This window comes from Cavia porcellus, unplaced genomic scaffold (genome assembly GCF_034190915.1).
Source record: "Cavia porcellus strain 051 isolate PalLab524CR breed Dunkin Hartley unplaced genomic scaffold, mCavPor4.1 scaffold_7, whole genome shotgun sequence".
Taxonomy (NCBI): Eukaryota; Metazoa; Chordata; class Mammalia; order Rodentia; family Caviidae; genus Cavia; species Cavia porcellus.
In genome coordinates this window covers 68261463-68274581 of record NW_026947490.1, presented here as the reverse complement: position 1 = coordinate 68274581, position 13119 = coordinate 68261463, and the positions used below count along the sequence as shown (strand labels likewise).

The following is a 13119-nucleotide window of genomic DNA, read 5'->3' as shown; positions in this document are numbered from 1 at the left end:
TCTTAGAAGTAACGGACGTGTTTATTACCTTGATTGTGGTAATGGGATCGTAGGTCTATAAGTAGGGCCAAAGTCAACAAATTGAATGTCGAACATCTGCAGATTAGTTTGTTTTGCAATTATGCCGCAGTAAAACTTATTTTAAAGAGATAGGAGCTACACTCTGGTGTCAGTTAACACAGAGATACATTCTTATAAGTGTGTCTTATGTTATCTCCTCATCGTGCAAACACAGCCAAGTATATTTACACGACTGTGACATTGCCTGGGACCACTGCCATGCATACAGCCCACTGTGGACTGAAACACGTGGGTTGTTTTGTTTTTGTTTTGGGTCACGTTTGTGATACCGGATGAATACATTCACTTTGGGAGTCGGCACATGTTCATATCACATCTTAATTCTTCTTACTTGCTTCTCTTCTCTAGCCTCTCATCTCCTTCCATCCCTACATCTTTTCCTGTCTCCTAAAAGTCCACCTCCCTGTTCCTATCATCTGTCTCAGATTTAGCTCTTTAAATCTTTTGTACTGTGGACTTTTCGTGTAAGAGAGACCATGTTATCTAACCTTCTGTACCTGATTTGTCTCCTTAGCATCGTGTGCATCCCTTTCCCTACCTGTGACTCTAAGTGTCTCTGTTTATGGCTGACTAGCACTTGGCTTTGTGTAAACAGCACGCTTGCTTTCCCCACTCATCTGCTAATGGACGTGGAGGCCACTTCCAAGATTTAGCTGTTGTGAGTTGTGTTGCTGCAGACATGGGTGTGCCTGAATTGTACATTCCTGAAACTTATGTATACAGCATACACTGTGTATTCATTTTGGAAAATAAACATTTTTTGAAAATCAAGATGAATATATATTCCTTTATGTATTCTTTTGATTATGTTTCTAGGGGAAGAAAGGGTAGGGTAAAAGGATTTTTGAACTAGACCTCATGTGGCACTGACCAGTAGAGCCATTTGCAATTGTAGAAATGTTGTATGTTGGCAACATGTTAGCTTCTCACTACAGTGTTGAGTACCGTGAGCGCCTAAAAGCAATGTGCCCAATGCAACTGAAGAGCAGTATTTTAATTTAATTTAATTTAATAATTTAATTTTAACTCAAAGGGCCATACTCCCATTGTAACATTGTTTTCAATACAACCTTGCTGCTAGCTCTAGTCCATTTAACCAAGAAAATGCATTAATGATGGAGCAACCATACTCCAGTAGGTGATAAGATGAATACATGTGGTAAAGCTAAGGATGGCCCGCTCCTAAATTTCTCATTGGAATTTAAATGTTGAGATGACCACGTGGGTGCAGTACCCCTGGTCCCTTTTGGCTAAGAGCTATGAAAGGGCATTGGGAGTGTTAAGAGACCAGGTCATTCAGAGCAGTTGTCTCTGAGACTACAGATGTTCTGTGTGTGTTTATATTCTGTCTGAGAAACTCCAGAGAAAGAAGACAAGCTCTTTAGAGAGCTGTTATAAAGACGCTGTTGTATGCGTGAAGCTCACCACCCTTACTGGTTTTCCCTTCTCAGGAGCTGATTGACGTGGACAGTGAAGTGGTCTTCGAACTGGCTTCCTATATTTTACAGGTAAGTGGCTTTGCTGAAGCAAGAAGAAACAGGGAGTGTCACAGCCCTGGCAGAATCCAGGGTTATTTGTCTCCTTAACTTTTTCTAGCCACAAGTTGGACAGAGCCACTAAGAATACTGAATACCATGACCATAAATAGGGTATTCTATCTGTCAAAATGTTAAAACAGCCTATCACTGTAGAAGAGAATTGTGTATTTAACTTGAGCCTGGGAGAAATAAAGGTTTTCAGTGACAGCACTGTTCTGTCCTGGGCACAGCCAAATGAGTAGAATTAATCACCAAAGAGTCACCCCGTGTAAACACACCCACCACAGAGAAAGCTAAGGAAAACAACCCTTGGCAGGGGGCGGGGTCTTACATTAGCTGTAACTATAGCAGGGTAAGTGGAAGTGATCCTTCATTTGTCCTTTCAACAGATATTTATTGAATACAGCTATGTGCAAGGTATCACACTAGATTCACTGAAATTTTTATGGCTCTTTGCTACAGAGTCTTTTGTGTAACTGGAAATTAGCCCACAATACAGAACAAAACATAACATATGAAATAGTTTTATCCAGATGCATGTTCAGGGTCAGAAACTTTCAACTTGAGGAGATTAAACCAGGGACTAGGGGTGACCACTCTCATTTTGTCTTTGTGAATCTCTTTGCTTATTAATCTCTGAAGTTTAACCTTGTGTCTCGTTTTGGGGTGGCAGGTATGTTCGCTCCGTCTTCATCTTAATCCTGCTGTCTCAGGATGATTGCAGTAGGGAGGCGAATTACTTATTCCTGCTGAGGAGTTATCATGATTATATAATATATTTTAGTCTGACACTGGATGGATGTGTTTCACTGATGTTGAGTTTTTTTCCCTTTACAGGAGGCAAAGGGAGATTTTTCTAGGTGAGTTTACAAAAGCGTTTTTTGAAGTTTTTTTGGTTTGGTTTGATTTGGTTTAAAAATATACTCTGTAGTTTTATTTAAAAAAAAAAAAAAAAAAAAAACGGTTTCCCTACCTGTAATACTGTATTAGTGATGAATTCTACTCTCAGTTTCCCGTGGCAGCCATAGATGAAAAATACAGCAATAACAAGGACTTTCAATGCACACAAAGACCCTACAGGTCACCCTTGGCCAGGCCAGTATCCACGGTCACATGTGACTGTTGTGCCGAGGTGGATGACTTGGTCAGGGTCTCCGTGGTCCCCACAGTTACTGCTGTTGTTCACTGCGGTGATCTTAGGGCATAGTAGGGCCATAGTAGCCCTAACAACACCTTTTTTTCCCCATTCTATCAATTTAGTTACTGGCCCTTAAAGGACCAAGCTCTGTCCTATAGGGAGATGTATTTCATGGAAGTGTTGCAATGCAAGTATCCCATTTCATCTTCCTTTTTAAGACAACAGGATTGGAGAAAACATATACAGACTTAGCAGAAGCCAAGAACAGCTCCACTAACCTCTGAAGAGAGTCCTGGACTCCTTCCTTAACTTCCTCCAGGCCCCGCCCACTGGCCCTGGGGCTGAAGTTGCTGGAAGACCCTCCCTGGAGTATTCCTAGACCTCTGTGGGCTCCCTGTCCCCTGTGGGGTTGTTGGTTTGAAGACAGGTATTATTCCAGGGAGTCTGTCTTATCGGACTCCTCCAGGAAAAGCCCAGGACAGCTCATTCTGTAGGATTGATCTCTACAGGCAGAAAGAGAACACCATGCTCAGAAAAGCAAAATGAGTACCCCAATTTAGGGCTCTGGCCCATCAGAAAGAAGGTCAAAGATTGGTAAAGCATAATATAAGCGTAAACTGTTCTTCTGGTCCATCAGCAAACTTGTGTGCTGTGCCATGCTTGGAAGGATTAGATCTGTAAATGCAGCATCACCATACCCAAGGTTCTATGGCCTCAGTCAGATGGTTCAGCAACAGTGAAAGATTATTTTAAAATCTAAAACAAGGGCTGGCAAACTCTGTGAAGGGCCGATCAGTGCGTGGGTTTTGCAGGCCACAAGGTCTCCCTTGCAGTTAATCAGTTCTTCCTAAGTGCAGAGGTGCTTCCAGGATTTGTAAGCGGCTTGATGTGGTTATGCTCCAAGAAAACTTTGCTCAGGGCAACAAAAATTTGAACATACATTTTCATGTATCATGGAATAATAGTCCTCCTCTTCTTCCTCCGCCTTGTCCTCTTCTTTGTCTTCCTCCTCCTCTCCTTCTCTTTCTCATCTTCTGCTTAAAAACGTACAAGCCATTCTCAGTTCATAGTTCGGCCCGCAAGCAGTTGGTCAGTCCTTGCTGTTTGCTGACCTATGGTCTTAGAATAGAGTCCCCTGAGCTCCCTCTGACCATTTATCTGAGGAAACCTCCAGCACTCCTTTATTTAGGGTTTCTAAATCCTAGGGAACCAAAGATCATTAATAAATAGTGGCTGTTATGAACCCTAGCTGGAGACCTTGAACATGGTGAGTGAAGAATCGCCATTTAATGAATTTACTTAAATCACTTCGGCTTCGCAGAATCTTGAAGTTGTTTGCTATTTTCTGATGAGCTAAATTTAGTATTAGAATGTAGGGGTTTTATGAGTTCATATGAACCTACAAAAATTCCTGGACTCCTATGAAAAACTCTAAAAACCACAACACAGTGAACCCCAGTGCCTCGTCCACTTATGCTGAAGATACTTTGGTATTTCCCAGCTCTGAACTCTGCCATAAACATTATTTATTTTTGAGAGCAGCCTGGCAGGGTGAGAATGGCCTCCTCTGGCCCCACAGAGCATGGGAATGTGGCCATGGGGTTCCAGCAAGGAGGAAGTGCAGGCCTGGCCCTGGCAGTCCTTCCTGGCCCCCTGATGAGCTGGAATGCCAGCTTGCCTGGTGGCTGGACTCATTTGTCAGAGGTGCTTTCCGCCGCTGTTTGTCTGCAGCTGCAGCTGTCAGGGCGGGAAGGTTGGGTGGGCACCGTATCTGAAGGTCAGTCTAGCTTATCCCACAGAAGCCGCACTGCAAAGTTGGGAGTGATCTGTTATATGGGGTCTCTGGTCCACACCCACCTTCTGGAGCATCCAGGGTTCATGAAAGTTTCTTCAGAAATCCACGAGTAGTGCTTGGGTGTAGCCTGGGGTTTGGGGAGATGAGAAGTGATTTTAAGTTGCCCATGTATGTCGCTTTCCATCTGCATCTCGGAAGATCCTCAAAACATGAAAGGTGACCACTGAACATCACATATTTTACACGGCTCATTCTTGTAGTTCAGTTTTATAGACAGTGAGTTTTGCTATTAGTCGTTAATGTGTGACTTTACAGCTTTAGCTATCTGTAACTGGCTGGCTTTGACTTGGACACACACCCTGTAAGTGCAGTACATTTCCTTGGACAGCATTTAGAAGATACTAGCTTAGAAATACAGAACCTTGAGGGAAGCTTTTACATATAAAACACAGGATTCGGGCCCAGTTCTAGGATATGTAGAAATCTAGATCAAATAACCTTTGAAATGAATGATTTTACACAAACGGCAAAGTAATTCTTCCAGAGCTGGGAGGATCTTGAATCTGTAACTTCTGAAAATATAATTTACACAAGCCGCTGTTACTTATATATTAATTTCAGTGACTATATTCAGGCTACACTTGTGTGGAATGAGTATAGAAACCTACAAATTGCAAGTGCTGTTTCCTTGAAGCACAAGAGGAAAAAGACTATTTTTACAAATAAGAGAAGTGGAAAGTGCCCAGGGGCTTCAGTAGGAGAAGAGCTATAGAAAGACGGCCACTGGGCTGCTTTCGTGTCCTTCTTCTTTTGTCCTTTCATTGGCTCAGCAGACCCTGAAGGCTGGGTCTTACATAACTTTCTTTTCTCCAGTTAATGGAAATGCTCACTGCTAGTCTTATTGAACTTGGCAGTGAAACATTGGGTTCTGCATCACTGAAAGAAAATGACTGAAGGATACACAGCTAAGTGGCACTGTCTGCGGCAGGCAGAGACACATACCGGTGTGTTCATGTCCTCACAGAGCAGACAAAGGCGTACGTACCACCAAAGGCTTAGGAAATAGCCTTATCTAAGAATAACGTGTTCTCTTGTATTACTTTCCGTAGCACAGCATGGTAATCTTGTCTCATTTCCTGGTGTGTGTGCATACATGTTACAAATTTTAAAAAACCTCATGCCTATCACCATTCAGGAAATCTGCAGAGTTCGCACTTACATTTAAAAACAATTAGACAGCCCCAGAGCTATGAATCACGGCCAGCATAGGAGCAAAGAGTAGGCGGAGACAGCTAGCAAAGTCTAAAAACAGAAAGGTCACACTGGATAACCACCTCCACTGTTAGTCAGCGAGCAGACGTCGCCCACAAATTGAGCACAGCATGTTCACCCCAAACACCGCAGCTTTCTCAGCACTGATCACTGACTTTTCTAAACTTTTAAATAAAAATCTTGGGTTATCGTAGAAAAATATTCTTTTCCTTACAAAAGTCAGTACAGAGAACACCGTTTCACCAACTGACATCCACATTTTCAAATTATATTAGAAATTAATTATGTTCTAACATAATTAAATTATATTCTAATTAAACTTAATAGACTTATTACTGCACTGTGCTGAGTGAGGTATTAGGTGCAAGAACTTGGGTTTTAATTTTTTTTTTCCCTAAAGGGAACTTCCCTGAAATCCCTTTTGACCAATTTTCTTACCCTCATCTTGAGAATCTCCTCACTTGTCACCTTCCGGTCATATTAAATTCTTGACATAATTTAAAATAATGATAATAATGTTAAACACATTTTGCAAAATTGAAATTTTAAGCCGTTTTATGCTGTACACTGCAATCGTTAATGCTCGAATCATACTGCCCTTGATATAAAGAATCATCCGTACGTTAGGAGGGACTGCTAAAAGCCACCTGAATCTTTTTGCTAAGATTTACTGAAACCAGGTCTGAAAAGCTCTGTTGCTCTGGGCTGTCCACTGGGACTTCTGTTGCAGAGGACCGGATATACTAATGCTAACACTAAAATAAAATTGTTCCAGCATGAGATTTATTAGGACTAGTGCGTCACCAACACATGAAAAAGGACTGATACTAAGGAAGTGCCATGTCAGGAGCCAAGGGCTACAGTCTGGCAAGCTGGCTCACTTCCTGTTCCAGGGGTGGCCTGTCTGTGCTTCGAGGTGATGGGGGTACCCTGTGGCCGCAGGCCTGCCATGCCAAGTAAGCACAGTAACCCACGAGAACTCAGGGTCAGTTTATACAGCATCTGTGCAGAAGGAAGGTCTACCTGAGAGAGTATTAGCTGATCAGAATCCAGCAGTAGAAAGAACAAATGGCTGTCATCATCGAGGAGGGAAATTGATTTTCATCTCCACGTCAGAAGAAAACTTAAGAACATTTATTTGTGCTGAACAATTCCCATCATTGTCCAGCAATCTTAGGTCCCTGGGGGAGCCATTAGAAGTAAAAAGCATAAAGACCTTTTCATATTTTATCTTCTATAAACTGTGGCACTGTGCAGTCACCAGTCTAGAGAGAAACTCTGTCGCACGCAAAAAGGTGCCCTCTTGATTCCCCACTTTTTTCAAAATTGGTTTACATTTTTAAAAACACATCGGTAATTTACAGTGAACTAAAGCTGGCTTTCTGGTCCGTGAAAATTCCAGGTTCATAAGTCTTTTTGGTCAGGCTGAGAGATGCAGGGAGTCAGTCACAGGTTAAACAAATAATTTGCTTTTGTTTAGAATTTTCATCTTTTTAAAAATTGATTTTCTCCCTCTTGGAAATGACAGATACTTTACCATTGTTACAAAGTTTCTTCTGCTTAATAACAGAGGGTGAAATAGCAATCACAGTATTGTAAACCCAAATAGCAAGTTCAGTCATCCAAGTATTGTAATCTTCTTCCTAGTTTTCCTCACAACCCAAAAAATTATATCTGTAATCTCATTGAGACATTATTGGAATCCCAGCAAGTTATTTTCAATCTATCATCACCAAAGACACCCACAACGAGAGTATAGACACCAACACATATTCCAAGTTAAAGGCAGACAAGTGGTCCTAAGTCCAATCCTCCTCATGAGGACGTGCAGACAAAGACCTCAATCCTACGCCTCTCCCAGAATTTATTATCTTGTGAAGAAGGGAGGTGGCTCAGGGATGAGTGACATTGAGGATGACGGGAATTATGTGAGTAACTTGAGCTGGCTGGCCAGGTACAAGATTGGCATCTATGTATATTGCAAAGATAAAGATATGCAGAAGAATCAATTTACATAATCCAATTAAGGTAACAGTGGAACTGTTTGGAGGGGGCTATACTTTGGTTTCTGATATGCAAACTCTTGTGCCCTAGGGAGTCATAGCCTCCTATCTTGAGGCTGGCACGCAGTTGACAGCCCCAGAACTATTGGCTCTAACGTCTCATGTGCTCAATCCTATATGTGGAGAGCACCATGCGAGGAAACAGGACTGTCTGATGGCTAGACTTTGTGCGTTAGCACCTCAGCTGGTCTTATTCGCAATGCTCAGAGCCAACTGAAGAGAGAAGGAAATACCCTAGCCAGTCTGTCACATATCAGTATAAGGAAATGACTCCCCAAGTAACCAAAGTCACAGTAATCGTTTTGGATTCAAAGGGAGCCAGCCACTGGATTTGTCTCCCACACACAGAGTGAAATCCTACTGAAAAACAGAACATGTAAAAGATGGACGCAAAAAGAAAATGAAGAGTGAATTTTCCTCTAAAACACTTTGTTTTTTGTAATGTAAGCCCTTGTGTCAACTGTTATCATTAAAAAGATGATGAGATCATTTTCTCACCCAATTGACAGGTCTCACTGAGGGCTGATTAACTGAGCAGTGATCTGTAAATCACAATCCAAGCTGCTGGTCTGTTAATAGCAAGACTCTCCACAAGCCTAGGTGGCTCTGCTAAAACAAGTCTAAGCAAGCTCAGTTTGAAGCCATCCTTAGTCATTTTGACCGTTTGGGATATGTTTTCATACGGTGGTTTAAGTGCCACTGGAGAGAATACAGCTGTCACTGGTCACATAGTGATGGAAATACATTTGCTGAGACTTTTAGATAATTAGCAAAAAAATAGTCCTGTTGGGAGTAGCTAACATTCAGACTAGAACTTAGACCGTGTGACGGGGTCACGCCTAAACTTGCAGGTTTCCCTATTGGAAACTTCGTAGAAAAAATGTCACACGTTAAATGTGAAACACATTTATCAGCCCAAAGAAGACCTTTTTTGCAGAAAGAAATGAAATTAATATAATTTTCATGTATTATTTTTTAAAAGAGAGTGTGTGGAGTTTTCCCATGATGTAGAAATGACCTTGGGGGCCGTGAGTGATTCCGAAACAGCTGGAATCTTTCATGCCAACAGCAGCTTTTAAAAAGAATGAAATCTGTGAATGTTTGAAGCACAGTATTCAAGTGGAAAAGTTATAAATTGTTATGAAAACTCTGTTTTGTGGACAAAAGCCCATTTGACTGAGCTTTCCAGTGCGTAGTTCACATTTTTGAAGCATTGAAAAGTGTTCAGATAGGGTTTCTTTTGCAGAGTGCCATTCTTCAAATCCTATGAGAACTATAAAAATATAAAGAGAAAATTTTGTATTGTGACAGCTTAACTCTTCTGTGAAGCACTTAGTGAACCCCAGCATCACATCTGAGTGAATTCTGTGGATAGCAAAAAGGTTCATTCATGGTTAAGTCCGTTTTTCAGAGTTCTGAATCCCAAGCTGAAGGGTGATATTAAAAAATTAACCAGTTGCTTTTTCTCAGGCTATTTGAATAAAAATTACTTTCCCACAATCATGGACTTAAGAAACAATTCTTAAAACTTGTTTTGAATTTTTCACGTTTCCAGCTAAATTACAAACTTACAAAACTTCTTTTTACCCTAGGCAAACCATTCACTAATAAGAAAGAAATCTTTACATATATAATTGAACAATTAGCATCAGAAATACTTTAAATCCATAAATGGCTTTGTCCCTTTGCTCCCTGTAGAGCTGGTGAATTAGTATGAGTATTTATCCTTGACATAAGCCCAGAATCCAGAATCCCGTGCTGGAAAACAAAAAACAAAACCCTCAGAGCCACTCCAGGTGCTTCCGTTTGTCTGCAGGTGTTAAATGCAATGGCAGAGGGGGCTGGGGATTTAGCTCAGCGGCATAAGCGCCTGCCTTGTAAGCAGGCAGTCGTGAGTTCGATCCCTGGTACCAATAAAAAGGAAAAAGACAAAAAAAAAAAAAAAAAATGCAATGGCAGAAGGTCCACAGACGCAGGACTCTCCTGAGTCACCGGCTTCCTGAGCCTTCCCCTGCCCCTGGGAGAGCACGTAACCTGGAGGAGTGGGCTAGTCTTCCCTTTTCTCTGGCCACTACAGCAAGCAGGAGAGACAGAAGTCAAACATTGCCTCAAAAAGCTTAAATTTACCACCAATGGAGTGGGAAAAATTTGTTTCCTAGAGCTCTTTGCATTTCAGAACTGTGGGTAAGGGATGAGGTACTGCTGTCATTTCACTTAGGAACTGCCTTTCCCTGGGGAAATTTACTTCCTGACCCATTTGCGAAGTAGAGTCAGTCTGGAGTAGTGCATCAGCGTCTCTGAGTCTTACCCTGTGCCCTTACGTTATATTTGTAGAACTTTTTGGATTTAGTACTCAGTTGTCTGTGCCATGTTGGCAAACCAGCTGGCTTCAGGAAGAGTTTTTCAATACTAAGCCTCCTTCGGCCCCAGATTTCTCCTGCACATCCAGGCATCTCCTTTGAGGGGAATTTTCCTGAAAAGGTTACTTCTTAATATTTGAAAGGCCAGCCCATTGTGGCCTTTGCTCATCATTTTCTCAAGTTTAATCCTGGCTTCCTTCGGTTATGTGGCTTGATTAAATTTGCTTTTGCTCAGTCATAGATGTGTTGGCCACTTGGTGTATTGCTAGAAATCTGTGTTTCCCCTGTAGACTGTTCTGACAGCTCATGTTGGAGGCAGTGGAAGACAGGTGTATCATTTCAGCCCCACCTTCAGGAAAAAAATAGCAGAGCATCGCCGCACCTTTTCCACACTGGGCACATTAACAGCTACGTAGAAAAATGACTGTGCCAAGTGCAGTGGTGCACACATGTAATCCCAGCACTCACACTCACGAGGCTGAGGCAGGAGGATCACTGCAAGTTTGAGGCCAGCCTGGGCCACATCATAAGTTCAAGCCTGAACTGCCTAGCAAGATCCTGTCTTAAAATATATGTAAACGTAGTTCGTGGTCCTATGGGTTGAACCTAGGACCTCACACATGTAAGGCAAGCACCCCAGTGCTGAGTTATACTCCCAGCCCTTTAAAAAATGTTTTGTTTTGAGACAGGGTCTCTCCCACCAGGCTATCAGACTGACCTCAAACTCAAGATCCCCTACCTCACCCTCCAAGTAGCTGGAATTACAGGTGTGTACCACCATGCCTGGCTTATACCTAAATATTTTAAATAAAATTTGATCAATGTAAAAAAAATGAGAAACCTGGAGTTTGGTTCTTGGTTTAGCAAGTAGTTCTCAGAGAGTTAAGACTTTCTGCTGTTGCTAAAAATAGGATATGACCATGATGCACTGGGTTCAGGTGTGTTAAAAACTGGCCCTGGACTCTGGGAACCATTAGAGCAGCAGTCGTAGAGGGAGGAGGCTAGGAACTGCATCTGTCAGGATACAGCCTTGCACGTCCCTGGAGGTGGAGCGTTCACCTCTCCACTGGGCAGCTTTCTGAGTCCCAGCCTCAGCGTTTGGAGGGATTGACTGGAATAGAGGGCTTCAAGTCATTGCAGGTGTTCACAGACAACAGGAGACAAAGAGAATGCTACTGCACGCTTGTTTGGGTAAAGGGCAGAAGCCACAGATCCCTTTCAGGGTGTGGTGGAGTTGAATGAGCTTCAGACCCGGTGATTTCTCTGTTTTTGTGTAACCTTGTCCTGGTGGGCTGCTCCAGGGAAACTGCAAGCTTCAGTAAGGAAGTAAAGCATTGGCTGTCATCAGAGAACTTGTTTGCCAACAAATGAGCTTTGGTGGGTAAAATGATCCCTTCCTCCTTCAGTTCCTTCCTTCCCTAAATGCACTTTAAGTATGAAGAGTGGGGCGACCCAAACAAGTTTCGGCTTCATGAAAGAGCTCCTAATTGCTCTTCTCGGTTTCTTCTCATGGAAGCGCCTCTGGCATGTGTCTTTAAACATTTAAGGCATCTTCTTTGACACTGATGAGCCGTGAATCAAATACCTGTGCTCAGTGACAGAGGTCTAAAAACCCATCACCGAGGGCTTCTGAGTTTGGCAAGCTGAAAATCTGCCTCAGCTGTGTCTTACTTACACACACTGCTGGGATATGTGTAATGTACAAGTGAAAATTCTAAATCATACTTGAGAATTGAATTTTCTTAAGCCTCAGGAAGTCACTGTTTGAAAGCTCCAGTGATGGTTCCGTTGCCCACTGCAGTGTGGCCTCGTATTGTGGCACTGAAAGTTCTGCCCCTCGCCTGCCTTTTGCTCTGTACTATCGCTCACGTACCCCATTCCTGCCGTTTGGTCAGCTCCAGGACCTGTCCTGGGTCGCACAGAGAAGCGTGATGCGCTGATCCTTTTCTTCATGCGATGTCTCCCCCAGACCTGCTTTTACTCTGGAGCCCAAAGGCCCTTTACTTCCTCTAACTTTTCAGAGTTGTTGTTTGGATTCACACGACCAAAGACTTTGCAGCCAGCTACCTTCACTGTGCACCTGTCGCCGCCTCCCTGGCTAATTTTGTGGAGAAGAACTGTCATATCACTTTTTATTTTTAGTAGTAGTATTGGGATTGAACTTGGAGCCTGGCACTTGCTAGGCAAGTGCTCTACCTCTGAGCTCCACACCTAGCACTTTTTTAAAAATTTACTTTGATATAGCATCTTATTAAGTTGCTCAGACTGGCCTCAAACTTGTGTTCTGCCTCAGCCTCCTAGGTAGTTGGGATTACAGACATGTGCCACTGCACTCAACCCTCAACACTTTCTGTGCCCTCCCCAGTGCTTTCCGACAGCCATGTGTGCTTCATAAGTACCTTATGGTTACTAGGTGCCACTCATAGGGACTGGCCACTCCGATTTTAACATTTTAATTGCATACAGCATCAAACAATCCCAAGTGGAGCTGTTTCTCTGGTTGGTTGTTTAAAGCTGATTCACAAACATCCAACCTTGTTCTTAGTGCATCTGGAAAATGCCTACTACATTGTTACCACACATCCACGTACTTCCGCATCACCATTCCAGTGAGCCCTGAATGCTGCATGGTGCTTCCCAGGAGCTCATGACACCTGGAGGTAGAGCTGCTGGCTCCGCTGCTGCCCGAGATGATCTCCACTGAGGATGCCAGGAGACGTTACTGTCTGAATAGCGATGTTGCCTTGGGGAATTTGCTGTCCAAAATGCCTGGGGAGCGCCTGTCTGTACTCTGGGTGTTTCTCCCTTTACGTTTATTTATTCATTTCCTATCTTACTACTTTTCTGTGTGGCTCTGCCCCATGTCCTGGTA

At 42.8% G+C, this 13119-nt stretch overlaps 1 protein-coding gene across 9 annotated transcripts in view; it reads left to right on the top strand.

The window, feature by feature from the left end:
- Frmd4a (FERM domain containing 4A) overlaps nt 1-13119 on the top strand; it is a 561761-nt gene that overhangs the window by 464626 nt on the left and 84016 nt on the right. For all 9 annotated transcript variants that reach the window (XM_063253783.1, XM_063253785.1, XM_063253781.1 and 6 more), the window contains 2 exons: nt 1533-1589; nt 2457-2479. In XM_063253783.1, the coding sequence (XP_063109853.1) occupies nt 1533-1589; nt 2457-2479 (80 nt within the window). The remainder of the gene's footprint in view (nt 1-1532; nt 1590-2456; nt 2480-13119) is intronic.